The sequence below is a fragment of the Dendropsophus ebraccatus genome, chromosome 1, assembly GCF_027789765.1.
Source record: "Dendropsophus ebraccatus isolate aDenEbr1 chromosome 1, aDenEbr1.pat, whole genome shotgun sequence".
Taxonomy (NCBI): domain Eukaryota; kingdom Metazoa; phylum Chordata; class Amphibia; order Anura; family Hylidae; genus Dendropsophus; species Dendropsophus ebraccatus.
The window spans coordinates 5,395,782-5,423,272 of NC_091454.1; the positions used below are offsets into that span (position 1 = coordinate 5,395,782).

Genomic DNA, 27,491 nt, shown 5'->3' on the forward strand with positions numbered 1-27,491 from the left:
TTGAATTTACAGTACAAATGAAGCTAATCGCTTCTTTAGCTCAGCAATCTGCTTATCCTGATCTGTTCTGCTGTTTTGGTGGTTCGATCTAATCTTCTCCAGCACCCTCATTCTTCAAGCATGGTGTGAAAGTGGGGGGGTGCATATAGTAAAGCTCACCGGAGAGGGGAGCACAGCCGGAAGGGCTATGGGAGAGGGGAGCACAGCCAAAGGGGTGACGGGATCGAGGAGCACAGCCAAATGGGTGACGGGAGAGAGGAGCACAGCCAGAAGGGCTACGGGTGAGGGGAACACGGCCAAAGGGGTGACGGGAGAGAGGAGCGCAGCTGGAAGGGTTACGGGGAGGGGAGGACAACTGGAAGGGCTACGGGAGAGGGGAGCACAGCCAAAGGGGTGACGGGAGAGAGGAGCGCAGCTGGAAGGGTTACGGGGAGGGGAGGACAGTCGGAAGGGTTACGGGAGAGAGGAGCACAGCCAAAGGGGTGATGGGAGAGAGGAGCACAGCCATAGGGGTAACGGGAAAAATGAGCACAGCCGGAAGGGTTACAGGAGAGGGGAGCACAGCCGGAAGGGTTAGGGGAAAGGGGAGCACAGCCGGAAGGGTTACAGGAGAAGGGAGCACAGCCGGAAGGGTTACGGGGAGGGGAGCACAGCCAGAAGGGTTATGGCAGAGGGGAGCACAGCCGGAAGGGTTACGGGGAGGGGAGCACAGCCGGAAGGGTTACGGGGAGGGGAGCACAGCCAGAAGGGTTACGGGGAGGGGAGCACAGCCAGAAGGGTTATGGCAGAGGGGAGCAGAGCCGGAAGGGTTACGAGGAGGAAAGCAAAGCCAGAAGGGTTATGGCAGAGGGGAGCACAGCCGGAAGGGTTACGGGGAGGGGAGCACAGCCAGAAGGGTTACGGGGAGGGGAGCACAGCCAGAAGGGTTATGGCAGAGGGGAGCACAGCCGGAAGGGTTACGGGGAGGGGAGCACAGCCAGAAGGGTTACGGGGAGGGGAGCACAGCCAGAAGGGTTATGGCAGAGGGGAGCACAGCCGGAAGGGTTACGGGGAGGGGAGCACAGCCAGAAGGGTTACGGGGAGGGGAGCACAGCCAGAAGGGTTATGGCAGAGGGGAGCACAGCCAGAAGGGTTACGGGGAGGGGAGCACAGCCAGAAGGGTTATGGCAGAGGGGAGCACAGCCGGAAGGGTTACGGGGAGGGGAGCACAGCCAGAAGCGTTATGGCAGAGGGGAGCACAGCTGGAAGGGTTATGGCAGAGGGGAGCACAGCCGGAAGGGTTATGGCAGAGGGGAGCACAGCCAGAAGGGTTACGGGGAGGGGAGCACAGCCAGAAGGGTTATGGCAGAGGGGAGCACAGCCGGAAGGGTTACGGGGAGGAGAGCACAGCCAGAAGGGTTATGGCAGAGGGGAGCACAGCTGGAAGGGTTATGGCAGAGGGGAGCACAGCCGGAAGGGTTATGGCAGAGGGGAGCACAGCCGGAAGGGTTACAGGAGAGGGGAGCACAGCCGGAAGGGTTACAGGAGAGGGGAGTACAGCTGAAAGGGTTACAGGAGCACAGCCGGAAGGGTTACGGGAGAGCGGAGCACAGCCGGAAGGGTTACAGGAGAGGGGAGCACAGCCGGAGGGTTACAGGAGCTTAGCCAGAAGGGTTACAGGAGAGGGTAGCACAGCCAGAAGGGCTATGGGAGAGGGGAGGACAGCAGGAGGGGTTAAGAGAGAGGGGAGCACAGCCAGAAGGGTTACAGGAGAGGGAGCACAGCCAGAAGGGTTACAGGAGCACAGCCGGAAGGGTTACAGAAGAGGGGAGCACAGCCAGAAGGGTTACAGGAGCACAGCCGGAAATGGTTACGGGAGAGGGGAGCACAGCCGGAAGGGTTACGGGAAAGGGGAGCACAGCTGGAAGGGTTACGGGAGAGGGGAACACAGCCGGAAGGACTATGGGAGAGGGGAGGCCTAAAGAGAAGAAGAAAGACAGCTGAAGAAGGTGGAGCATATTCATTGGTAGCAGAGGTAACTTGGCCTGTGTACAGTCACTTTCTTCATTTGAGGGTAAGGATTGGCGTAGTATCCTTGGGTATTTCTAGTGACCATTCTCGGTTGGCTTCCAACTTAGTCTAGATACCTATCAGAAGGCTCCCTGAAGTTGGGAAAGGCTCAGGTCCTGCTGGTTAGTGACGCTCTTTGTTGCAGGGGACTACAAACCCCTCTCCACACAAGCACAGTAACCCATCCCAGGCCATCAGCCATTATAGAGAACTGTAAGTGGACTAGATTGTGCGTGTACCTGCGACAAGTAAGCGTAATGAAGTAACAGTTGCATCACCTCCCTGCTCACCTCACTGTTGTTTTCTCTCCTTCTGCACCTCACAATAGAGGACCGCTTTTGTTCCCCACTTGCTTATTGATGTAGAACACTGCTGCCATGTTGTAGACAAAAGAAATATGGAATCAGCTCACCCCTTCAGGGTGATGCATGTGCTCTGAACTCTCTCCAGGTTAGGAGCACGTAGAGTGATATGGCGGACCGTTACCCGTTCAAAATCCAGAAGAAGGTAGAAGCTCCCAGCTCCGTAAAAACTTGAATCTTTATTACAAATGCATCTTAAAATAACAAACAAATAAAAGCATAGCAGCGCCGACGCATTGCGAGGTGTAACCTCTTAATCATGGCCTCCTAAACCATGATTAAGAGGTTACACCTCGCAACGCATCGGCGCTGCTATGCTTTTATTTGTTTGTTATTTTAAGATGCATTCGTAATAAAGATTCAAGTTTTTACGGAGCTGGGAGCTTCTACCTTCTTTTGGACTGCTGTCATGTTGTCCATCTGGACGTACATTCTGTCTTTGAAGTGGATCTTGGCCAATTTGATGACTGTCAGTTCTCTGAGATGAGTGTGTGGGTGACCCAGCTTCTTGTACCTAATTTTTCTCTACATGGGCACGCCAACCACAACTGGAAGCATCAGATGTAAAAAATTACCTAAAGATCTGCTGTTAGAGTCTGACTGAGGAAATGTATCTTGAGCCACCAGCCCAAATCTCTGCGTTCTCAGACTCATCATCTGATCTAGAGAATTCAGGATTCTGGACCATGGCCTAATAATAACTGCTTGTGATGACCTGAAGTGGACTCTGGCCCAAGGCACCATTTCTTTGAAAGAGGTCAGGGTGCCCAAAATCTTTATAACATGCAAAGGTAGGATTGACTGCTGACTCGAGTCTCATGATTCTTTGTGAAGGTAGGGATATCATATTTTGTAAATCCATTATGAATCCTATAAACTTGATTGATTGAGGAGGATCCAATCTGTGCTTATTTAGAAGGAGAAGAACTGCTCGGAGATGATTTTGAAGAATGTCTCTGGAAGTAGCTTTGGTTAGTCAGCTAGATACGGAATGAGAAATATCTCCTGCTGGCCAAGACCACAGTCACTTTGGTGAAGACCCTCAGTACAGATGCCAACCCAGATGGATGACATGTAAATCAGAAGTAATGGACCTCATGCTGTTACAACACTACGAACCTGAGAAACTGTCTATGACTTTCTGGTCACAATTTTTTTTATAATCCCCATATTAGATCCCCCCCCCCCCCCAGGGGATTAGAATTAGTTGAACATTTTAAAAAAGAGGGAAAAAAATCCAAAAAGATTATGACTGCTGAGCTCCAGGGTGCATGATGGACGAATGGACGTAGACATCTGCAGGGGTCCTGGGTGGTTTAGTTCCACCAGATTTCAGTGTATGAGGATTATCAAGCTGAAGTGTGTGAATGCTGAAGCTTCTGCTGCGTCCTGACCACTTCCACAACAACATTATATCTAAAACCCCCATTACACGGGGCGATTCTGAGGAGCAAACGAGCGACGACCTGTCAGGTCAGCACTCGCTTGCTCATAGTTCCCCGCTCGCTGCTGGCGCTATTACATGCGTCGGCAGCGAGTGGGTAAGAGCAGGGGGGCCACGGAGGGACTGCCCGGTGATCGCTAGATCGTCCAGGCAGCCCATAGAAGATAGCGGCGGTCTGCTGCCACAGCTCCTATTCCATAGCAAATCGCTCCTATCGGGATCGTTGCTGTTTCAACATGATGAAAGACAACGATCAGCCGACATTGTGCATGTCGGCTGATCGTTGTCTTCTATTACACACGACAATTATTGGCCGTAACCTTCAGTTAATCGCTTCATGTAATAGGGCCTTAAAGGGGAACTCCAGGTAGAGGTTAAAAAAAATTAAACTTCTGCAGAAGCATATAACATTACTTACGTGTCTATCCCAGTTTTGAAACTACCAAAAATCCATTTATTTTATTTTATTTAATTTTTTTTTTTTGGGGGGGGGGGGGTTCTGTATTGTGTATTTCTGTCCTTCCTGGTTGAGCAGTTCCCAGAATGCAATGCTTTCCCTCAGCTAATCATCACAGTCCCCCACCCATCACAATCAGTAAAATTAGTGCAGTAGCTGCTTCTGGCTGGTCAGAGATCGTGAATCACTCGGGATCCAGCTAAGCCTCCTGTGAGATCACACCCTGCCCCCTGTCTGCATCATCAGCCTGTCCTCAGCAAACACACAATGTGAGACAGAGGCATGGAATATTTGCCTCCTAAGGTGGGAGAGCAGAGGGAGCAGGAGACAATGTGGATTGGCACAGGGGCCCTTTTTTTCACTTCCTGTAGTCTATCAGCTTTTTTTCACTTCCTGTAGTCTATCAGCTACCAGTGTGGCAGAACCGTACAGATACAGTAATACATTGTATAGACACATCTATATAACTTTTAATGTACTTTTAATAGAAAACAAGTTTTTCTTATTCGGAGTTCCCCTCTAATAATATAAGATATTCCCTACAATAAAACCTTAACAGTAAATAATACAATAAAACCCAGATAAATAAGCAAGTTTATTTATTTATTTTTTTGTTATGTGGCCGGACTTCTCTTTTAATATATCCATCATTTTATACAGTCATCACATTCACATTTATTCCTCCCGACAAGTCTTCTCCCTGGCTGGAGACATTTATACAATAATAGAATCCGTATTCGCCGCCATATTGGTGGTCACTTTTTAGTAACCGGTGAAAAAACAATATGGAGGTGGATCCTGCAGCAGTCGCACTGGATGTGACAATAACTCTAAGGACAAGAAGTTGAAGGGACAAACTTTGTGTGTGGATTCTCTGCTCTTGGGCCGGAGATCAGGTGTAGGGTGGTGGAGTCTCCAGAATATCTTCCTGCAGTCTCACTTCTGGATATTTGCCTCATAGCCCCAAAATATTAATATATCAATAATAAATCCTTTAATGCCGCAGCTAATAATCTACATCACATGCGGTGGATATTGGGTGGAATTTATGGCTCGTGGATGAGGACTCTGTAAATATGTCAAATAAACTCTGAAGTTACAATAATATTCATTTCATTTCATGGTGGCTTACACATTTCCCATACCCCTAGACCTGATAACAGACATGGTGGAGGAGTGGGTGTACTTCTCTCCCCAGACTGCACTTACCAGGTCATTCCCCCTGTGCCCTCCCTCTCATTCTCCTCTTTTGAAGTTCACACTGTACGACTTTTCCATCTATTTTCCCTGAGAGTCGCAGTCATCTACCGCCCTACTGGTTCACCTCATAAGTTTCTTGATCACTTCTCTACCTGGCTTCCTTACTTTCTATCTTCTTATATTCCTGCTCTAATTATGGGTGATTTTAACATCCCAATTAACAACCCAATCTCCCCATCAGCCGCTCAGTTTTCTTTCTCTAACCTCCTCCCTTGGCCTCTCTCAGCATTCTAACTCTCCAACCCACAAGGGTGGGAATACCTTGGACCTGGTCTTCTCCGGACTTTACCCAGTTTCCAACTTTACTAACTTTACCACTGAGCTCTCAGACCACAACTTCCTCTCCTTTATGGTAACAAATTCTCATCCTCCTCTTGACACCCCGACCTCACTCACATATAGGAACTTACGTGCTATAGACACCCAACAATTCTTAGACACTGTACTGTTATCACTGCCCCCCACCTCTTCCCTCTCCTGTCCTAAACTTGCTGCCAAACAATACCACAACACCCTTAAAACCACCCTGGACAAACTTACACCCCCTATACCCCAAACAGCCCAACACAGACGGCCACAACCCTGGCACACATCCAGAACTCGCTTTCTTAGATGGTGTTTTAGGTGTGCTGAACGTCTGTGGAGGAAATCCATTTTAAGTTTGTGCTTAGAAGCTACTACTCTGTTTTTCACTCTGCTAAGCAATCCTACTTTACCACTCTGATCTCTTCTCTATCCCATAACCCAAAACACCTCTTTGATACCCTCAACTCTCTCCTTAAACCCAAACCTCAGACACCCATCACTAACCTCTGCGCTGAAGACCTAGCCAACTACTTAAAGGACAAAATAGACACAATCCGTCAGTAAATCATCTCCCAGTCCCCAGGAAATATTAATCCTATTCCCTCTTACTGTTCCTCCTCATCCCTCTCAGCCTTTGAGCCAGTGACAGAGGAGGAAGTCTCCAGAATCCTCTCCTCCTCTCGCCCCACCACCTGCCCTAGCGACCCTATTCCCTCACACCTTGTCCAGTCTCTCTCTCCTGTTGTCACTACTTACCTTACTAAAATCTTCAACCTCTTCCTCTCCTCTGGCATCTTCCCCTCGACTTTCAAACACTCCATCATCACTCCCTTACTGAAAAAACCCTCTCTGGACCCCTCCTGTGCTGCCTACTATCGACCTGTCTCTAATCTCCCTTTTATCTTAAAACTCTTGGAACGTCTGGTCTATTCCCACCTAACCCGCTACCTCTCTTCTTGACCCCCTCCAGTCGGGTTTCCATCCTCTCCATTCTACAGAAACTGCCCTAACTAAAGTCTCCAATGATCTCCTCACCACCAAATCTAAAGGTGACCATTCTCTGCTCATTCTCCTGGATCTGCAGCATTTGACACAGTAGACCACCAGCTCCTCCTCTCCATGCTCTGCTCTATCGGCCTTAAGAACTCTGCTCTTTCCTGGTTTTCCTCCTATCTCTCCGACCGCTCCTTTAGTGTATCACTTTCTGGTTCCACCTCATCTTCTCTTCCCCTTACAGTTGGGGTTCCGCAGCCCGCTGCCTTGGGGTTATGTTTGACTCTGATCTGTCGTACACTCCTCATATTCAATCTCTTTCACATTCCTGTAATCTGCATCTAAAAAACATCGCTAAAATCCGTCCCTTTATTGTTGATTCAGCTAAAATGCTCATTGTCGCTCTGATTCATTCCCTTACTAATCGGCCTTTATACCTCTAAACTCTCCCCTCGCCAGTCCATTCTTAATGCAGCAGCCAGGCTCATCTCCCTGTCCAGCTGCTATACTGATGCCTCCCCCTGTGCCAGTCACTACACCGATGCCTCTCCCTTTGCCAGTCACTACACTGTTCAAGCAGGCTTACCAGGTTCCCTAATTTGACCGCTACCCTCAACCCCCACCACCACACACACGCACATGCACACACACACACCAAGCATTTAAGCACTTAGACCTGTGCATGCAGGCATTGGCTGGTGACAGGTTCACCAACCCTTACCTACACTGCCTTATTTATAAAGATGGCCGGACCATAAGAACAATGAATCACTTTGCCCCTCTGCCATTTTTGTCTCCTGTAAGTCTGTAAGCTGATGCATGCGAGGAGGGCCCTCACTCCTTATGTATGGATACTCATATGTATATCATTGTAATGTCTATTTTTGTCTATGTATGTACCCCCAGAATTGTAAAGTGCTGCGGAATCTGTTGGCACTATATAAATAAAAATTATTAAAAATTATTATTATTGTGGGTTTATTAGTTTTTTTCCTTTTGCAAGACTAGAGGAAGAATGAGCAATAAATCCACAAAATAACGGGACACTGAAAACTGAAAATCAGGATGAATAATCTGCAGTGTATGTGCTCTGTGTGGATAAGCCCTAAAGAAGAGAAGAGATCCCTCCTGAGGCCCCTCCCACTGCCTCCTATAGGCTGAATGCTCCACCAATCAAATTCTGCTACCTGTGATGTTACCGGTCTCTGGTGACGTCTCCTCACAGCTTCTCCTTATCCTGATATCTTTATAGAACCATCACATACACATAATGCAGCATGAAGGGGCTCGGTGAAGGTGGCGGTGAAGGTGTGTAAGTGTCTGATGGGGTCACACAGCTCATAGAAGGACAGCCGCCCGGCCTCATAATCCAGACAGATCCTGACTCTATTACTGGAGATCTGAGGTAACTGGGTCCTCTTACTGTCATGTATCACCGTATACTGAATATTCCACCACCTTCCTTCTAAAATCCAGGACTTGTTATTATCCCCAATAAGTGACTGCTCCCCCCTCCTGTCTATACTGGGGTAACACATTCCCACCCTCCACCTCCCTGATCCCCTGATCTCCACATCCCAGTAATGTCGCCCTGAGGAGAATCCCCCACTGCTCATCACCTGAGGATAATCCTGGAATCTCGCTGCTGTTTCTGGACGATTCTGCTTTGTATGTGTCCGGGTTGCAGTTTTCAGGTCGTCTGATATAAGGAGAATATTATGAGCTGTGCTTACACCCAGTAATATGTCTGCAGGACCCTGCCCATAGATCCCTCCCTCCCCCCCAGCACCCCCAGTCCTGACTATTAAACCATGGCCCCCATATTGTCTACCTGACACAGGTGAAGCTTGTGTGTGACTAGGAAGAGATCGAACCCCGGGGGGCTGTGACTTTATTGTCTTTGGCGATGAGATGGTCTGTAGATGGGTCACTATATCAGAGAAACCTGCATGTAACATCCCTGTAATCACATCCACATCTACACCATGTGTGGTATCATGTCCCCCTGTGTCCTCATCACCTCCCCTCTCCTCAGGATCACACAAGTCACCTGTGTCTGGATCCTGTAAGACAGTCAGTGGATCCGCCATGCTACACAGCTCCTCAATGTGTCTCATCTTCCTGGACAGCTCGTCCTTCTTTATTTCCAGCTTCTGGATGACATCAGACAGTGACCGTGACAGCGTCTCCTCCTGCCTGGAGATCTCACTCAGGATCCTCTTCTCCAGGTCGTCCAGCCGTCTCCTGATGTCTATAAACAGGGCGGTGACTCTCTTGGCTTCTCCAGATGCTTTCTCTTGAGCTTTTCTCCTGCGCTCCTCCACACTCCGGACCCTTTCTTCAGTCTTCTCTCTCTTTGTCATCAGTTTTCTCAGAACATTTCTCAGCTTCTTCTTCCTCTCCTCGGAGGCCTCATCCAGCATCTCCACCCGGTGTCCCCGGTGATCTCCAACCAGACTGCAGGACACACAGATACAGACGTCGTCCTCAGTGCAGTAATATTCCAGAACCTTCTTATGGACGGAACATTTCCTCTTCTCCAGGGAAGTGCTGGGATCGGTCAGGACGTGTTCTGGTGACTTGCTGTGATATCTCAGGTGTTTATCACACAGAGAAGCCTCACACAGCAGACAGGATCTCACAGCAGGGACAGGAGAGTCCACACAGTAAGTGCAGCGGATCCCGGTGATCTCCTGATGCGGCTGAGTAGACAAGAGACGTTCTGCTACATTACACAGTGTTATGTTCTTTATCAGTGCCGGCCGCTCCTGAAACTCTGCTCTACATTGAGGACAGGAATAAACTCCAGCCCCGTCCTGTGTGATCAGGACCTGATGAATACAGTCCCAGCAGAAGTTGTGTCCACATCTCAGGATTACAGGATCTGTATAAAGGTTCAGACAGATGGAGCAGAGCAGCTCGTCTCTCAGATCAGCAGACGCCATGGCTTCCGAAATCACAAGAATGGAAACTGAAAGTGTATTTTATAAGGCGTGTTCCAGCACATGTGATGTTGTACATCCCGAGAGCTGTCTATTAACCCTTTAATCACCTGATGTTTTTGGTTACAGGGAACAGATGTCTTTCGTTACAGGGAAGGATGCGATTAGAGTGTAATGGTGCGTTTACACAAAACAATAATTGGCCCGATCGAACGATTAACGTTGTCGGAGCACCGTTTTTTTTGTCATAACAATCATCGTTTAGACGGTACGATATATCATACGGAAAAATCGTTTTGCGATCGCGTGCCCGCAGCCCGGCCCGCCCGCAGACCACCCCCCCGCCCGCAGCCCGGCCCTCCGCTCGCCCACAGCCCGGCCCCACAATCAACCGCTCTTCAGTGCACTGATTGGCTGAAGAGGGTAGTCGGGAATTTCAAACGCCCCCCCTTCAGCCAATCAGTGCTCCTCTTCAGCAATGCAAGGCAGCACTGATTGGCTGAAGAGGAGCTGTTTGAAATTCCCGGCTCCCCTCTTCAGCCAATCAGTGCACTGAAGAGCGGAGTCGGGGATGTCGGAAGACCTGCTATGGGTGCAGGTGACGTATACTCGCGGGTCAGGGGGGTGATCGGAGCGGCGGCGGGGGGGGGGGGTGGCGATCGGAGCGGCGGGGGGGCGATCGGAGCGGCGGTGGTGGTGATCACAGCGGCGGGGGTGGCGATCGAGTCTGCGTAGGGGGCTGAGGATGAGCGGGGGGCCGGGCGGGGCTGCGAGCGTCGACTGTTTACACGGAACGATCGGTGAATTTTTGGCGAACGACGATTTGATGACATGTTGAAAGATCAAAATGAACGATTTCTCGTTTGTCGTTTGATCGTTCGCTGCGTTTACACGCGTTAGCTGCTGTGTCCGGTGTCTATTATATGTGGAGCCTGAATAAAGACAAGAAGTTGGATTTTTCCTCAAGTTTGCTGGCTTTTCTGCTAGGTGTAAGCACTTCTAATGTATATACAGTATGTATTACTATACGCAGCTGAAGGAAGTAATGGGTTATGTTTTATATGTTATGTGTTTTATGCTGACCTATCTTAGGTGCTTCTTCTGTCTGTCCTATCCTCTCTAGCCTCTCTCTGCACACACTCAGCCCCATCACTCACAGGAGGGTACACAAACACCCCTTAGGAGGAGTTACACTGGTGAAGTTAATTCTTGTCAGGTTTCTAGTGAGAGAGGACACAAAACAAGACTGTCCCTGCTGTAGTTAAGCCTGGGAATGGCTTTTGTCAGCACCCCTGACAGGGATTGGAGTTAGTCGTTGGAGGTCCGTAAGGACAGATGCAGGAGAGACTAGCTCTGAGAGACTCTTTCTTAAAACAAGCAAACGCTTTCACTCTGCGGTGCTAAACAACAAGTAAGGGAGAGCAGCCACCAAGGATCACCCTGACCCACGCCAGGAACTTATCTACAAAGTGCAGGGCAGACTCCTGAAGCAGTAGGAGCTGATCCCAGTAGGACAAAACTACAAGTATATAAAGGTCTATGTATCCTACTGCGCAGTGCAGGTAACTGGGAAATTTCAGACATCTTTCTACACCCAGATAACTAAGGACTGGGGCTTGTGCTACCTACCTAGACCGGTTTCTACGAAGCTAGGGGGCAAGTGTACAGGTGTTTGTGTAGGTGCAGGTGCGCAAAGAGGAAGACAGAGTCCAATGCATTTAGTAAAAATAGAACAGTTTACTGGAGGTAACCGTAGTGCAATACAAATATACGGATAGCGGCATATAGTCTAGTGCAATGCAGTCAGTATAGTTGGCAATAGCTTAGGTGCTCACAGTTGAGGTAGAGAACAGGTGCTTGTAGTAGTGAGTACTTGCAGTAGAGAGAGAGGAGAAGCGTTGCCTGAGGGGCCCTGCTCAATGTAGTAAGTGTGCTTTTCTGGTACAAAGTGAACAGAATTAGTGAACTCATACTCACGGGTGACTTGTCCCTGACCGCCTTATACCCCCCTAGCCTTGTCTTTGAAGTATATAAGAGTGGTTAGAGCAGGGCTAGGGAGCTTTGTCAGTCCTCCTTCTGGTATTCTGTTCCTGTGTCTGAGACAGTATATCCCATATACTACTGTGTTCCCGATCATGTTTCCTGTGTTTCTGCCTTCTTGAGTATTCAGCGCTAAAGCACCAAAGATGTGTCTACTGCTGAAAGAACCAGTCTGTCAAGGCTGAGAGGGCCATTGTCTTCAAGTCCTGCAAAGTGCAGAGGTACTACAAGCCTATCCAGGGGTTGGAGAAGTTGCGTTTTACTGAAGGGCCCCCTTGCTGTTGCAGAGTCCTGTTCTGGCTAACGCCAAGGTCGGCTCCTACCAGCTATCACGTTGGTGACAAGTACTCATGGATGCGCCCACAGGTGACGTATCACATAAAGGTCGGAGAATTAGTACAGGTTTTTCTCTCTTTTTTTTTTAAAGGTTTTATTTATACAATTTATTTTAACAATAATATCAAAACATCAAAGCACTCAACAATTCCCGGGAACCTCAGAATCGGGTAGACTGAAGAGAACAAAGCAGAAAATACACCAGAATAATAGTAAGACATAAGTCCTGAATATCCAGGGCAGTCCAGAAGAAATGTCCTTGAGGCCGTATCTCGTAGTGAGATCAGGAGAGATATTTGTAGGCTACCTGAGGCCCAAGGCTACCAATAGGGTAACCTTATTAACCAGCTAGCAAGGTTGACCACAGCAATCACACTCACATCAGTGCAGCTCATCCAGGACGGCAGATCAATGCAAGCTGTGGCAAGAAGGTTTACTGTGTCTGTCAGCGTACTGTCCAGGGGCTGGAGGCGCTACCAGGAGACATTGAGGAGGCTGTAGGAGGGCAACAACCCAGCAGCAGGACCGCTACCTCCACCTTTTGCAAGGAGGAACAGGAGGAGCACTGCCAGAGCCCTGCACAATGACCTCCAGCAGCCACAAATTTGCATGTGTCTGCACAAACGGTTAGAATCCGACTCCATGAGGATGGTATGAGGGCCCGATGTCCACAGATGGAGGTTGTGCTCAAAGCCCAACATCGTGCAGGACGCTTGGCATTTACCAGAGAACACCAGGATTGGCAAATTTGCCATTGATGCCCTGTGCTCTTCACAGATGATAGCAGGTTCACACTGAGCACATGTGACAGACGGGACAGAGTCAGGAGACGCCATGGAGAGCGATCTGCTGCCTGCAACGTCCTTCAGCATGAGCAGTTTGGCAGTGAGTCAGTAATGGTGTGGGGGGCCAAACAGCGCTCCATGTGCTGCCAGAGGTAGCCTGACTGCCATTAGGTACCAAGATGAGATCCTCAGAGCCCTTGTGAGACCATATGTTGTGCAATTGGCCCAGGGTTCCTCCTAATGCAGGACAATGCTAGACCTCATGTGGCTGCAAGATGAAGACATTGAAGCTATGGACTGGCCGCCCGTTCCCCAGACCCGAATTTGATTGAGCACATCAGGGACATCATGTCTCGCTCCATCCTCCAACATCATGTTGCAGCACAGACTGCAGGAGTTGGCAGATGCTTTAGTCCAGGCCTGGGAGAAGATCCCTCAGGAGACCATTGGCCACCTCATCAGGAGCATGCCCGGGCCTTGTAGGGAGGTCATAGACCTCATCAGGAGCATGCCCCGGGCCTTGTAGGGAGGTCATACAGACACCTCATCAGGAGCATGCCCGGGCCTTGTAGGGAGGTCATACAGACACCTCATCAGGAGCATGCCCGGGCCTTGTAGGGAGGTCATACAGACACCTCATCAGGAGCATGCCCGGGCCTTGTAGGGAGGTCATACAGACACCTCATCAGGAGCATGCCCGATCCTTGTAGGGAGGTCATACAGCCACCTCATCAGGAGCATGCCCGGGCCTTGTAGGGAGGTCATACAGACACCTCATCAGGAGCATGCCCGGGCCTTGTAGGGAGGTCATACAGACACCTCATCAGGAGCATGCCCGGGTCTTGTAGGGAGGTCATACAGGCACGTGGAGGCCACACACAATACTCAGACTCACTGTCACTTGGTATAAGGACATTACATCAAAGGGTGTTTTTCCACTTTAATTTTGTGTGCGACTCCAAATCCAGGCCGCCATTGGGTAATAAATGTGATTTCCATTGATGAGGTGTGTGGGATTTTGTTGTCAGCACATTTAGCTTTGTACAGAACAAAGAGTTCAATGAGAAGATTTCAGTCACATCTAGGAGGGGTTATCTGAGGGTTCCCTTCAGTTTTTTGAGCAGTGTATATTTGTTAAAGGCTTGTCCAAGTCCTCAGTATGTGACATTTCAGGCTAGAGGTTGGTCCAGAAAAACTCTTAGAGGTCAATAACCCGTTGCTGGATGGTTTAAAAAGTGGGGCAGATGAGGATTCAGCCAGAGAGGCGTCCTGAGCAACCAGTAAGGAAAAGGACAGCCTAGTCTCCTCTGAGCCTTAGTCCAAGCGTACACCACCACTCTTACCGGAAGAAGAGGAGCCTCACTGACCCGCTCATATCTAAAAAAAGAGTACTGGCCAAGCCCTCACAAGAGCCAATGAGGGCTCCATAGGAAGAAGAAGCAGAATTACTTTAGTCGATGTCAAGCCACCAGTAAACATTAACCAGTTGAGAAGCGAAGTAGTAAGTATGGAGGTTTGGGGCTGCCAAGTCACCGTAATCTTTAGGGGCCTGAAGTGGGACGAGGCTAAATCTGGGAGACTTCCCCTGCCTGTAGAAAGCCCAAAGAATAGAATCCAGTTGTCTAAAATAGGAAAAGGGGGGGAGGGGGTATGACAGTTGTGCAGGAGACAAAGGAACTTGGGGAGGTAGATCATCTTTACTATATTTATCCACCCTAGAAGAGACAAGGGGAGGGATGCCCAGGTTTTAAGTTAAGATTCAGTGGCTTAGATCAGAAGGGAGGGGGTCTAGATTCTGAAGTTGAGTGACCTTAGGGGAGACGAGGACTCTTAGATATTTAAACTACTAAAAAGGGGCTGGGGGATGCTACAGCCAGGAGTATGGGGAAAAGAAGCCAATTTATACATAACCCCGAGCAGGCCCTGAACCGGTTTATATCAAGAAGGGAGGCTAGAGATGGACCATCATCCGCATAAAGAGAAAACTTTTTCGATTATCGAACCTCTTGTAATCCCGTTGAAGGTATCGGTGTGACGGATGGCGTCGGCAAGGGCTTTATAGGTAGGGCAAATAGTAAGGGGGATAGGGACAGTCTGGTGCCACCTTGGAGCGAAAATGGAGCAAAAATGTCCAGGTTTGTCCTGACTAGAGATAAGCGAACTGGGTTCGGGTTCGGGTCCATCCAAACCCCATCATTCGGCATTTGATTAGCGGGGCTGCTGAAGTTGGATAAAGCTCTAAGGTTGTCTGGAAAACATGGATACAGCCAATGACTATATCCATGATTTCCACATAGCCTTAGGGCTTTATCCAACTTCACCAGCCCCTGCTAATCAAATGCCGAACGATCGGGTTCGGATCGACTCCAGCATGCTCAAGGTTCTCTCATCTCTAGTCCTGACCCAAGCAGTTGGATTTGAGTATAGGAGCTGTATAAAGGATAAAAAGGTTGGGACGATCTTACATCTACGTAGAACTTCCCAGAGGTAAGGCCGTTAGACAGAGCCAAAGGCTTTAAGGAAATCTAAGGAAAGCACAAAACCCGATTGAAGACCTAATCTACCAGCGTCTATATTGAGAAACAGACTTCTGACATTAATATCTGTGGCTTTGCCAGGCATAAAACCAGTTTGGACCAGATGAACCAATGGGAATTAACACTGTTAAGCCTGGTAGTTAGAATCTTCGCAAGGATCTTAATGTCAGAATTAAGGAGGGAAATGGGGTGGTAGGAATCAAGGAGGGAGAGGACCTTGCCGGGCTTGGGAATTATTCTGTGAGAGCTTCTCTCATACCAGTAGGGAGAGATCCCATCTTGACAAGGGTTTCTTTCTATTTACTTCAGAACTGCAGCCATACAAAGCTGTAAAGACCTTCGCCAGCAGAGTCCAATGTTTACTGGACAGTCGCCCCACAGTCAACCTGCCCATAGCAGAGCTACTCTGTTTTAAAGGGGAAACACTTGACAGACTCGTTCCCAAGCTATATTACCTTCTGAACATGGACTGTGATTCAAGTGCTGCAGCGGTACCACCTGCTAGCCTGCATTATAACATCTACTGCAGACCCCTTGCTCAGGACACCTCCATTTGCCACGACTTCACAAGCTTCTCCCAGGTCCATAAGCAGACCATAATGGGAACAATCAGAAAGGACCCTTACAAGAAAACCTTTAAGATCTCCAAAAAACAAATCTGCTGAAGAAGGGTGAATACCTCAGCATCCATTACTGCATCCAATATGGCGTCCATGCTTGACCCATCTGCAGACCCAGATTCCTATGATGCAGGAGAAGAATCCAGAGCATTCATGAAATTGGATGCCCCAATTATAAAGGAACTAGGCGACATTGAAGCGGACGTCGTCCACACCTGTGCCGGGATGGGAAATCTTGAGTCCAGACAATCGGACAAAATCTCACAGTAAGGCAGTGGTAAAAGTCATACAAGACCCCAGCTCTTACATAAACGTGGCCCTCCTATCCATCGAGGATCATTAAAACCGAGGCCATTGCTAAAACATAAGACTTAGAGGCTGAGATCTATGCTGGAGCCCTGTGTAAGGAAGCAGAACATCAGATATAGCAGATTGAGATACAGGGAATCCATATAGCCCTAAGAGATCATTCTTCCCAAGGTGACCCCCCCCCCCCCCAAGAGACATTATCTGTGGGCTGCTCCATTATCAACCAATCAGAGGCCACTATGTCAGTCTGGGGGGGAAAAGAGATCAGATCTCCTTTGAGAATTCCTATGGTGGAAATGAGGGAGCAGCAGGGCCAGTGTCAGCAACCAGGGAACCAGGCCCCCCGCTCCCAGGAGGGCCCATCCGACCACTGGGTGAGGAGCCATTGGCTCCATGCCCTGCAAGCTACTCTTGTGGCCACAGGTAGCATCATGTCTCCTGCCACAAGAGGGGCCACTCTGTCCACACCCTCTAACTTGTGAGCTCAGAGTGGGAAGAGGAGATTCCAAAGGACTGCAGTGTAGCAGCTGGGGGCTAACAGGAATTACCTTCAGGGGGTGTCTATATGTACATTAGGGGATATTTACTGGGGGAGCCAACTACCAGTCGGAAGGGAAGGGGAGGCTCCATATATCTATATGTGTGTACAGATGGGGCCTAACTATTATATTGGGGCACTCAGAGGACTTAACTATTATATGGAAGCTCAGAAAGGGCCTAACTACTATATGGGGGCACAGAATTGCCTAAGTACTATATGGGGGCACAGGGTAATTACCCCTCCCTCCCCCTTTTTATAATTAATTTTAAAAACTAACAGATCATGTGTTTCAGCTACGGAAACCAAAGGGGGTCATGAAATCCAAAGTGTATGACAAGTATAATACTACACTCAGTCAGTAGATGTCAGTCTCTTCAGAACACCTCAGTTATGATCTCCTGCTCTAAGGGCCGGCAGGGGGCGCTCTGCTCTGTGTTGGGCTCATGTATGATTGAATAGTTAAAGGGGAAATTCAAGATTAGAAAAAAACGCAGCTACTTTTTTTGCCAAAACAGCGCCACCCCTGTCCCAGGTTGTGTGTGATATAACATTTTAGCTTCATTCACTTTCAGGGTTTAGTCCATGATAGAGTCATCTTATGGACTGTATAGATTACAGCTTATGCAGTATATTATATACTATATATTATACGGAAAAGGAAATCCAGCACCAGACCCACAGGATATGTAAATTAGTATTTCTTTATTATAAATCTTCACATCGGGAACAGTATATACAAACGTTGACGCGTTTTAGCACTTCTCGCGCCTTGTTCACAACTATGCATGCATAACAAAAAGCAGAAACTATTTGATGGTAACATAAATAAATGAATACTGGTTAATGAAACAATGCCTCAACTGATGAAAGGAATAAAGAGAATTTGGATAATAAAAAAAAAAAAACTCTGCAATTTGCTCTGTAGCCACAAGATGGCAGCAAAAACTGTTATCTTCCTATCCGGCCTGAGTCTCTAGAAGAAGCTGCACTGTACATTGTCTCCACCTAGTGGCAGCATCGCTGATTGTTGATTTTATATTCCTGTAATTCTGTACAGCTGCCACAAGATGGCGGTGTTGGTCTTTGTAATCCTGCACAGCATTTCTAGCGTTTATGTACATCAGACTGTACTCTGCCTCCCCCTCGTGGCACTTTACTAGAATACAACACTCAGGCTGTGATAAGAACCATCTATCCTCCAGCAGCTGCCGCCCTAATCCTGCACTGTGGTTAGTGGTTAGTAGCGATGTAGTTGCGCTGTGTTTGTGATCGGCTGTGATGACTGCAGTGTATAGCCCTGTTATATTACAGCTACGAGGGGGAAGAGACAGCAGAAACAACAAGGGCAGTGAGGGGTTAACACTGTGGGCGGAGCTACATCCTGAGGATCGGTGGTATACTGCCCGACTCATCGATTTATTCATACTATAGACATCGATCAGGTATCGGTAACAATCTCCTGGTGTGCACACACGATCCTCTTCCATACAATACACCTGCCCGGGTCTCGCCGTTAGTCCTGCTGACCGATCCCGGTGTTTGGGCAAAAAGCGATCGGAGAAAAAAACAAGAACAGCGCGAGACCCGCAGAGCGAGCGGGAAATTCAAAGCCGACATCGCCTCTGTGTTCAGCCAATCAGCGGGGAGGAAGCTTCACATCCGCTACATAGAGGGGAGTAATACCGCAGCGGGGACAGGAGGTGGCGCTGTTGTACCGCGGATCAGTAGAATAGACTGGCTGTGCGTTATAGGATATAGAGGCAGATGACGAATATCGATGATTTTAGCGGCTGATCCATTATCTGCTGACTGCGCTGATGGAGGAGGAATAAAGCTCCGTGTAGAAGCTCCGGCTCCATTGAAGCCTTTGGGCTTATAAAGAAGAGAAGGGTGCGGTAAGAACCATGCAAATGAACCCGGCTGCCTGATCACTGCTGTACTGGAGGAGGACGTCATGTGACCTGTGGGCACGCCTTCTACCCCGCACACTGCACATCATTGGTTCTCCTTCAAGTCCTCTCCCCATTGGCCGGATTGAAATCTACCCAATCACATGATCCGGAGGGCGGGGCTATAGACTATATAAGGCAGAAGAGCAGCGGCTTGTGATACATCTACGAGATTTCCTGTACAAGACTTCGGCTATAATCCTCATCTGCTACAATGTCCGGACGCGGCAAACAAGGAGGCAAGGTCCGCGCTAAGGCCAAGACGCGCTCCTCCCGGGCAGGACTGCAGTTCCCCGTCGGCCGTGTGCACAGGCTTCTCCGTAAGGGAAACTACGCTGAGCGGGTGGGCGCCGGTGCTCCGGTCTACCTGGCCGCCGTGCTGGAGTATCTGACCGCTGAGATCCTGGAGTTGGCCGGTAATGCCGCCCGGGACAACAAGAAGACCCGCATCATCCCCCGTCACCTGCAGCTGGCCGTGCGCAACGACGAGGAGCTCAACAAGCTGCTGGGAGGGGTGACCATCGCCCAGGGCGGCGTCCTGCCCAACATCCAGGCCGTGCTGCTGCCCAAGAAGACGGAGAGCAGTAAAGCGGCCAAGAGCAAGTGATCCGCCCCTCCAGCCGGTACCGGCCGCAACCCCAAAGGCTCTTCTAAGAGCCACCCACCTCCTCATCATGCAGGGCTGTAACCGGGGACCGATCCCGCCACACCGGCACTATACACAGCTCACACCGGCACTGTACAGGGCTGTCACCGATCCCGCCACACCGGCACTGTACAGGGATGTAACCGAGCACATATCCCGGCACTATACAGGGATCTAACCGAGCACATATCCCGGCACTATACAGGGATATAACCGAGCACATATCCCGGCACTATACAGGGCTGTAACCGACCCCTCCACACCGGCACTATACAGGGCTGTCACCGAGCACACATCCCGTCACACACGAAGGTATATACGGTAGTATTATGTAGGGAAGGATATGAGATCTGATAATCGCTTCCCGCCTGGATCCAGGGTTACGTGTTATTTTCTCTAAAGTGTTAACACCGGTATAGATGAAATAACCGCGGGGATGAGACTGAACAAAACAAGCGGGGAGCTCCGGGGATCAGCCGATTAGTGTGGCGTAGTGATGGGTAGTTCGTGAGTGATTAGTTCAAAATGAACTAATCTTCAGAGTGAACTAGTTCATCTAGTTCACCATCCTGACAGAGATTAGTTCATTATGAACTAAACAGAAAGTGGGAGGAGCCAGTGATCCCTCATCCAGCTCCAGGAAACAAGCCCCCTGCTCTCACACTTGCTCTATAGCTCCTGATGCTGTAAAACACTAGACCGCACACATCACATACAAATATAATAGTTATACTATTAATAACATTGAAATTGCACAGTAGACAGACACAGCCCATATGTGTGTAAGAGAGAGAGAGAGAGAGTTAGTTCCTATGTGTGGTTCATGTCCCTCACCTGTCTTTGGGATTAGATCAGCCTCCTGGAGCCTAGAAGATCAGTCCTGTAGCTAAAATCTTTACCCCCCCGGCTCCTGTTCTGTACTCAAAATGGTGGCTGCTGATCTGCTTCTCAGCTCCCTCATACACATTCATTATGAGTCAGTCCTCTACACCACCACAGGGGGCAGTGCTGGGCTCAGTCATATGCATCACATTGAACTAGACCTGATTCCTGATTCACTCTCAAACCATTTGGTTCAGCAGTTCATCTAGTTCATTTAGTTCACAGGTCCCATGATGCCTCTCTCTATCAGCTCCTCATAGGATATGGCTGGAGAATCAGCAGGCTGTTTTAGAGGAAGATTTTCTTTGCCCCCATAGCAGCCAATCACAGCTCACAGCTTTCTGATATTGCTCCGACAAGTGAGAGAACTGGAGAATGATGAAAGTTAAACATTTAAAAAAAAAAAGTAAGCTTTCCAGTACTTATCAGTTGCTGTATGCCCCACATGAAGTCATGTAATCTTCCCAGTCTGACACAGAGCTCCTTGCAACATGACATTCTGTGGGACATACAGCAGCTGATAAGTACTGGGAGGCTTGAATATTTAAAAAAGAAAAAAAAGGAAATTACTAACTTGAATAAATAACTTTTGAATGCATTTTCTCCAGAGTACCCCTTTAACAAAAGTTTGTTATATAATGATCAGATGTATTAACTATATCTGATCATTATATAACAAGACTATAACTCATCCTAGGAGCCGGAGCTTCTGTGTAATGAACCAGAACTGTTCAATATCTTCTCAGCAGAATCCAGAAAAATACGGAACTAACTGAACTAATCTTTTCAGTGAACTAATCACCAAAACGAACTAGATTTCCCATCACTAATTTATACTGCGGGACGTGGCCTCATTGGCTGATGGAAGACACGCCCCCTAGATTCTATTGGCTGAAGGAAGACACGCCCCCTAGATTCTATTGGCTGATTCATATAAAGCTGAACCCGCCAAGAAGTGTCCGTGACCAATCGGCGTTCATCCTCACTCCCGGTTGTTGGCGGTGACTCCCGGTAATAGCGCCCTCTCCTGGTGCTCACTCGGTCACATTCATTGTCCGGCAGCCCCTGGAATGATGATGCGGTGTCTATGGGCTCTATGACTCCCGGTACCCGTGGCCTCAGTGATAGCGGACAGAGGCTTCTGTGTATCCAGGGTTAGGGGCCCCGCACCATGTATTGTTATACTGAATAGATGTGGTTTCCTATGAGATAGACTCTATTGGCTGATGGAAAACACGCCCCCTAGATTCTATTGGCTGATTCATATAAAGCTTAACCCGCCATTTTGCAGGTGACGTCCCCGACCAATCAGCGTTCATCGGAGAAGGATGCGCCCCGGTAAGAGCGCCCTCTCCTGGTGTCCCCGGGAGGATTGTAATCCCAGGTCATGTGATCCCCGGGGCAGTTACAGGAGCCGCAGCCGCCTCTCTAGTCCTGTGTGTATGGGATCTGTCTGGTCCCCGGAGCCTGGATGCCGGTCAGGAGCCCGGGACAGTAGGGTGGTAATAGACGATGCCACTGTGCTGATTGGTTCCCCTGACATCACGTGTTGCTTTCCCTAGGAGCAGGTACCGTATATGTCAGCCTTGTTATATATCCTCCCTGGATCCTATAACTCGCTGATATTATTACTGATGGGATTATATGGAGCAGCGTCTGTAGAGAAGCCGATCTCCTCCACCCGGACTCCACATGGTTAATCCTCCGCTCTATGTCCCTATTCACACTCACTGCACACTGGATATCAGACGCGTCATGCAGCTGCTGCCAATGTGCGAGAGTGAGGAGAATGAGTGCAGCAATGGCGCCACCGTGTGGTCACTGCAGGGAACAGCTCTGTGTACAGGACGGGGATCAGTCACCGGGATCTCTACGAGTGGGCGGGGCTATAGCGCCACACTGACTGCTCATTGGCTGTTCACAGAATATGAGGAGTTTGAATTTCCCGCTGATTTGCTGTTCCCTCCTCTATGTAATAACACGTGATGTCAGGGCGGGCGGCTATTCCCGGTAAATGTGTAAAGCGAGTACCGGCATCTCCATGTAACGAGGGGGAGGAGAGCGGCCCCTGCGCCCAGGGAGTAATAGCGCCCCCTGCACACTCATCTAGAGAATACACCAGTGAGGAGAAAGATTTAAGATCGGACCTGACGGAGAACAAATGATCTGCAGTGGGCGGGGCGTATGACGTCTGTGCAGGTCACATGATTTCTTTGTCCAGTAGCGCGGCGGGCAGGCAGCAGGGCTCATTTGCATGCGCTGGGTATAAATACGGCTGCGGGGAGGGGAGAGCAGCATTGTTCTCTGTGTGAGGAGATCTGTGAGGTAACATGCCTGATCCCGCCAAGTCCGCCCCAGCGCCCAAGAAGGGCTCCAAGAAAGCCGTGAGTAAGACCCAGAAGAAGGACGGCAAGAAGCGGAGGAAGAGCAGGAAGGAGAGCTACGCCATCTACGTGTACAAGGTGCTCAAGCAGGTCCACCCTGACACCGGCATCTCCTCCAAGGCCATGGGCATCATGAACTCGTTCGTCAATGACATCTTCGAGCGCATCGCAGGGGAAGCGTCCCGCCTGGCTCACTACAACAAGCGCCACACCATCACCTCCCGGGAGATCCAGACCGCCGTGCGCCTGCTGCTGCCCGGAGAGCTGGCCAAGCACGCCGTGTCCGAGGGCACCAAGGCCGTCACCAAGTACACCAGCGCCAAGTGATCCGCCGCCTCCTGCGCTTCTCTCCGCACCCCAAAGGCTCTTCTAAGAGCCACCACATTCTCTCTAATAGAGCCGCACCTTCTGTATCCTCCCCGCTCACATCTGGCTGCTTTTACTCCAGAATTTTTCCCAGTTTGTCTATCTGATCTGCGGTACCACAGCGCCACCTGCTGTCCCTGCTGGGTTATTACTCCCCTCTGTGGTGACTGTGAACCTAAGCTCTGCGGGTTATCGTCCTCCCCTCCCCCCCCCCCCCCCACATCTTGTCTTAATACATGGGAAATTATTTAAAGGAAAATAGAAGCAAGAAATGACACTGATGCTACTTGAAAGTTTAAAGACTTTTCCAAGCTAATCCTGGAGGGGTTTGAGCCCCTGGAATGTTGGGGCGCGATCACATAGATGGAGGATTTTTAATATACACTAAAACTACTTAATGACAGAACAGTTTAACATATTCTATAGATCTTCCAAACCTCCCGCGCCCGATCCTTCAGCCTCCTAGTGCCGCTGAGTATACAGCATATATCACAGCTATAGAGCACGTGCCGTCACATCTTTCTATGACCGGATCACAACCATCCGATTATCTAGTAATAAATGTAACCGCCGCCCGATCATCTATACAGCTCGGGACTTCCCACCATATTGCGCCCCTGTGCCTCCCCTGCTGAGCTTCTCCATTGCTTTTACTTCTCGCAGATAAATTCCTACAAATCTGACTGATCTCTATAGAATATTCTCGATGCGTTCGCTCCACGTCCCTACGGGCGGATTTATTAGAACGGGCAGATTGAGCGGGAGATTAACCCTTTAGTGTCTGCGACCTTTCGATATGATCCCTTTCCCTTACAGACTACCAGCAGCCCGATCACTACGGGGACCCCGGGTATACACAGCAGGGAGCGGAGGCTGCGGGCGGGGCCCCCGGGTATACACAGCAGGGAGCGGAGGCTGCGGGCGGGGCCCCCGGGTATACACAGCAGGGAGCGGAGGCTGCGGGCGGGGCCCCCGGGTATATACAGCGGGGAGCGGAAGCTGCGGGCGGGGCCCCCGGGTATATACAGCGGGGAGCGGAGGCTGCGGGCGGGGCCCCCGGGTATACACAGCGGGGAGCGGAGGCTGCGGGCGGGGCCCCCGGGTATACACAGCGGGGAGCGGAGGCTGCGGGCGGGGCCCCCGGGTATACACAGCGGGGAGCGGAGGCTGCGGGCGGGGCCCCCGGGTATACACAGCGGGGAGCGGAGGCTGCGGGCGGGGCCCCCGGGTATACACAGCGGGGAGCGGAGGCTGCGGGCGGGGCCCCCGGGTATACACAGCGGGGAGCGGAGGCTGCGGGCGGGGCCCCCGGGTATACACAGCGGGGAGCGGAGGCTGCGGGCGGGGCCCCCGGGTATACACAGCGGGGAGCGGAGGCTGCGGGCGGGGCCCCCGGGTATACACAGCAGGGAGCGGAGGCTGCGGGCGGGGCCCCCGGGTATACACAGCAGGGACGGCAGCTCTTCCATAGAACATGTGGGCGGCTCTGAGAAGAGCCTTTGGGTTGTGGAGCTGGGGCCGGAGCACAATTACCCCCCGAAACCGTAGAGTGCGGCCCTGGCGCTTGAGCGCGTACACCACGTCCATGGCGGTGACGGTCTTCCTCTTAGCGTGCTCGGTGTAGGTGACGGCGTCACGGATCACGTTCTCCAGGAAAACTTTCAGGACGCCGCGAGTCTCCTCATAGATGAGGTCGGAGATGCGCTTGACGCCTCCCCTGCGAGCCAGACGGCGGATGGCGGGCTTGGTGATGCCCTGGATGTTATCCCGGAGCACCTTCCTGTGCCGCTTGGCGCCGCCCTTACCGAGACCTTTCCCTCCTTTACCGCGTCCGGACATGTTCTCAGCAGCTTGGAAACAAGTGTGTAACCTCAGCCCGGAGCCCTCCTTTATATATAGAGCATGGCGGACCTGAGAGGAGACTACAGCTTAACTCGAAGCCGACGTCACACACCAAGCCCCGCCCCTTCTCGCTGATTGGCTGATTACTTAAATGCGTTGAGGATTTTTTTTTTAATTTCCCGCTTTTCTACTTTAATATCGTTGCTATTTTGTCCCCTTCTCAGGGCGGAGATCCCGGTGAGTGTGAGGAGGATTCGGCAGCTCCTTGTGGCGGCAGGACATGTACGGCAGCTGTTCCCGGTATATAGGAGGGAAGGAATGGCGGTTACAGGGCGGAAGGGCAGCTTCTCTGGGGGCTCTAAGCAGTGATCGGTGAGGCCGGGTCGGTACTAGTCAGTCGCTCCCGGAGCTTCATGTTTGGTGCTGAGTATAAACACAAGGAGGCGACCTGAGAGGGAATGAGGCCAGAACAGCGCCCCCATAGGCCAGGCAGCAGATACTCCACCCTCTGGGGATACATGGAGTCACCGAGATACTGGCTGGGTCCCTGTAACCATCTACATGTCTGTCCTGGAGCCTCACAGCTGACTGCAGTCTATGGGAGGTAATACCTAGAATAACCACAAGGTGTCCCCATAGTGTAATGATTACTGCAGCTGCTGGGGAAGAGAATAGAAGTCAATTGTACACTGGAGAAGCAGAGAACCTGTTGTACTGCTGTCTCTCAGGGTGGGAGATCTGCGAGACGTTTCCCCTTGGTTCTCTGGGAGACCGGATGTGATTATTGGTCACAGCTTTATATGCGCCAATGTTTCCTGAGGATCTTCCTGGGAGATTTCTTGTGCGGTTATTTTGCTATGTAAGATGGTGGTCGGTGCATTCACTCTCTGCATTGTGCTGAATCAACATGACAATTCTTTGGGCGGAAGGCAGAATCTGCCTGAGCATAGAGTGGAGCCTATGGTGCGCGGGACGTTCTCAGCTCAGAATCCATAGTGTGCACATACCCTAAAGTGCTGGAGTGTCCGTTATTAATAGAATAACATCGTCCTAGATTGTGGCGCTCAGTATCCTGCTTGGAGGTTATGAGGTCACTTGGTAAGAATAAATGGTGGTTTTCCCACTTGTCCCAGAAATCTTTGCTCTTCCTGTCGGATCTGCAGGTGTTTAGAAGCTTTAGGGTGATGGTAGATAAGGTTTCACTGGATTGTGGGGCTTCACTCGAAGACAAAACAATGTGATACAAAACCTAATAAAAATATTATATTAAAAAGTGAAGATAGAAGAGAGGGCAAGGGATGGAAGGGGGAGAGACTGAAGAAGGTAGAGAAGGGGAGATAGTGTGAGAGGCGAGGGATTCGAAAAAGGAGGGAGATGTGAGAGAGAGAAGAGTAAGATGAAAGGAGAGCGAGATATGAAACTTGAAATTGGGGAGTGATTGAGAGACAGGAGGAGAAGAGGTGAAAGGTGGGGGGGGGGGGCAGAGAGTGCATCAGATGTAGATGTATAGTAACCCCTTCAAGTCCTGAACATTGTTCTTTTTTTTTCTATTCTGTTTTGTCTTTGCTCCCCTCTTCTCCTTTGTTTTTTGCCCCCACCCCACACTCCATGGTCTGTATTCACGCTCCCCATCAAAACACCATCCCAGCAGTGGGGGGGGGGCTGTTTTTAATATACCTACCAGGATGATGATGATGAACTGAGGGCGGACATTACAACAAGACAATGATCCCAAACACACAGGAAGAAAGAGTATAAAGTTGCTAAAATGGCTGATCACCTGAGTCTTCTAGAAAGTCGCTTATGTACAAGCAGGATCAGTACGCCTCTAGTGTGGTACTGTAGGTGGGGGGCATCTACCCTATGGTAAGCCCCTGTAACTACACATTATTTTACCATAAATATCACTGTGCCCCAAAACTCTTCTGTTTCCTATTCATATTCACCACAGTATTGGTGAATCCGTCCAATGTGACAAGAAGTTATTGTATAAAGAGATGAAGATGGAGAAATACCCTTACTGATGGAGGCCACACCAGCCCCATCCCCCATGACTTTCCTTAGTTGTGAGTTCTGGTTACTGGTCTCTTGGTGATGCCTTCTGCCCTCTGGTAGCGTAGAACCCGTCCCAGTAGGGTAGTATGAGTCCCAGCCGTGGTTGTCTGGGTATAGCTAGGTGTCCAAGTCTTCCCATTAACCTGCGCAGTAGAATACATAGACCTTTATGTACCGGATGCTTTGTCCTACTGAGGCTAGTTCCTATCTTGTTCAGGATACTGCCCTGCTGTTTAGACGTTTTCTGGCATGGATCAAGGTGTTCCTTGGTTACTACTCTCCCTGTTGTGTGCTTAGCACTGCATAGTAGATACATTGTTTGTAATAAAAGAAGCATTGATCTCTAACTGCATCTGTTCAAACTTGTGGCTAGACTCAACTGCTTA

The 27,491-nt window shown here is 50.0% G+C and overlaps 4 protein-coding genes across 4 annotated transcripts; 2 read left to right on the top strand and 2 right to left on the bottom strand.

Annotated features, from left to right (window-relative positions):
- Window positions 1-4,907: 4,907 nt before the first annotated feature.
- On the bottom strand, window positions 4,908-9,816 carry LOC138787432 (E3 ubiquitin/ISG15 ligase TRIM25-like). Its single transcript, XM_069964735.1, has one exon. It carries the CDS (start codon window positions 9,814-9,816, stop codon window positions 8,104-8,106), a length of 1,713 nt encoding a protein of 570 aa, XP_069820836.1. The 3' UTR covers window positions 4,908-8,103.
- A 9,314-nt stretch (window positions 9,817-19,130) lies between these two features.
- Window positions 19,131-19,564, top strand: LOC138787454 (histone H2A type 1). The gene has a single exon (XM_069964758.1). It carries the CDS (start codon window positions 19,145-19,147, stop codon window positions 19,535-19,537), a length of 393 nt encoding a protein of 130 aa, XP_069820859.1. The 5' UTR covers window positions 19,131-19,144; the 3' UTR covers window positions 19,538-19,564.
- Window positions 19,565-22,765: 3,201 nt separating this feature from the next.
- LOC138787460 (histone H2B 1.1-like) lies at window positions 22,766-23,381 on the top strand. The gene has a single exon (XM_069964769.1). It carries the CDS (start codon window positions 22,789-22,791, stop codon window positions 23,167-23,169), a length of 381 nt encoding a protein of 126 aa, XP_069820870.1. The 5' UTR covers window positions 22,766-22,788; the 3' UTR covers window positions 23,170-23,381.
- A 237-nt stretch (window positions 23,382-23,618) lies between these two features.
- LOC138771254 (histone H4-like) lies at window positions 23,619-25,054 on the bottom strand. Its single transcript, XM_069950841.1, has 2 exons — window positions 24,653-25,054; window positions 23,619-23,679 (listed from the first exon to the last, which is right to left on the bottom strand). The coding sequence occupies exons 1-2, from the start codon at window positions 25,045-25,047 to the stop codon at window positions 23,619-23,621; spliced, it is 456 nt and encodes a 151-aa protein (XP_069806942.1). The 5' UTR covers window positions 25,048-25,054.
- Window positions 25,055-27,491: the final 2,437 nt, after the last annotated feature.

What these genes read in the sequence shown, in the direction of transcription:
- LOC138787432 (XM_069964735.1), bottom strand. Translation starts at nt 9,816, where the DNA reads ATGGCGTCTGCTGATCTGAGAGACGAGCTGCTCTGCTCCATCTGTCTG.
- LOC138787454 (XM_069964758.1), top strand. Translation starts at nt 19,145, where the DNA reads ATGTCCGGACGCGGCAAACAAGGAGGCAAGGTCCGCGCTAAGGCCAAG.
- LOC138771254 (XM_069950841.1), bottom strand. Translation starts at nt 25,047, where the DNA reads ATGTCCGGACGCGGTAAAGGAGGGAAAGGTCTCGGTAAGGGCGGCGCC. An exon ending in AGAGCTGCCGTCCCTGCTGT is followed by an intron (nt 23,680 to 24,652) that starts GTATACCCGGGG and finishes CTGTATACTCAG; the next exon opens with CGGCACTAGGAGGCTGAAGG.
- LOC138787460 (XM_069964769.1), top strand. Translation starts at nt 22,789, where the DNA reads ATGCCTGATCCCGCCAAGTCCGCCCCAGCGCCCAAGAAGGGCTCCAAG.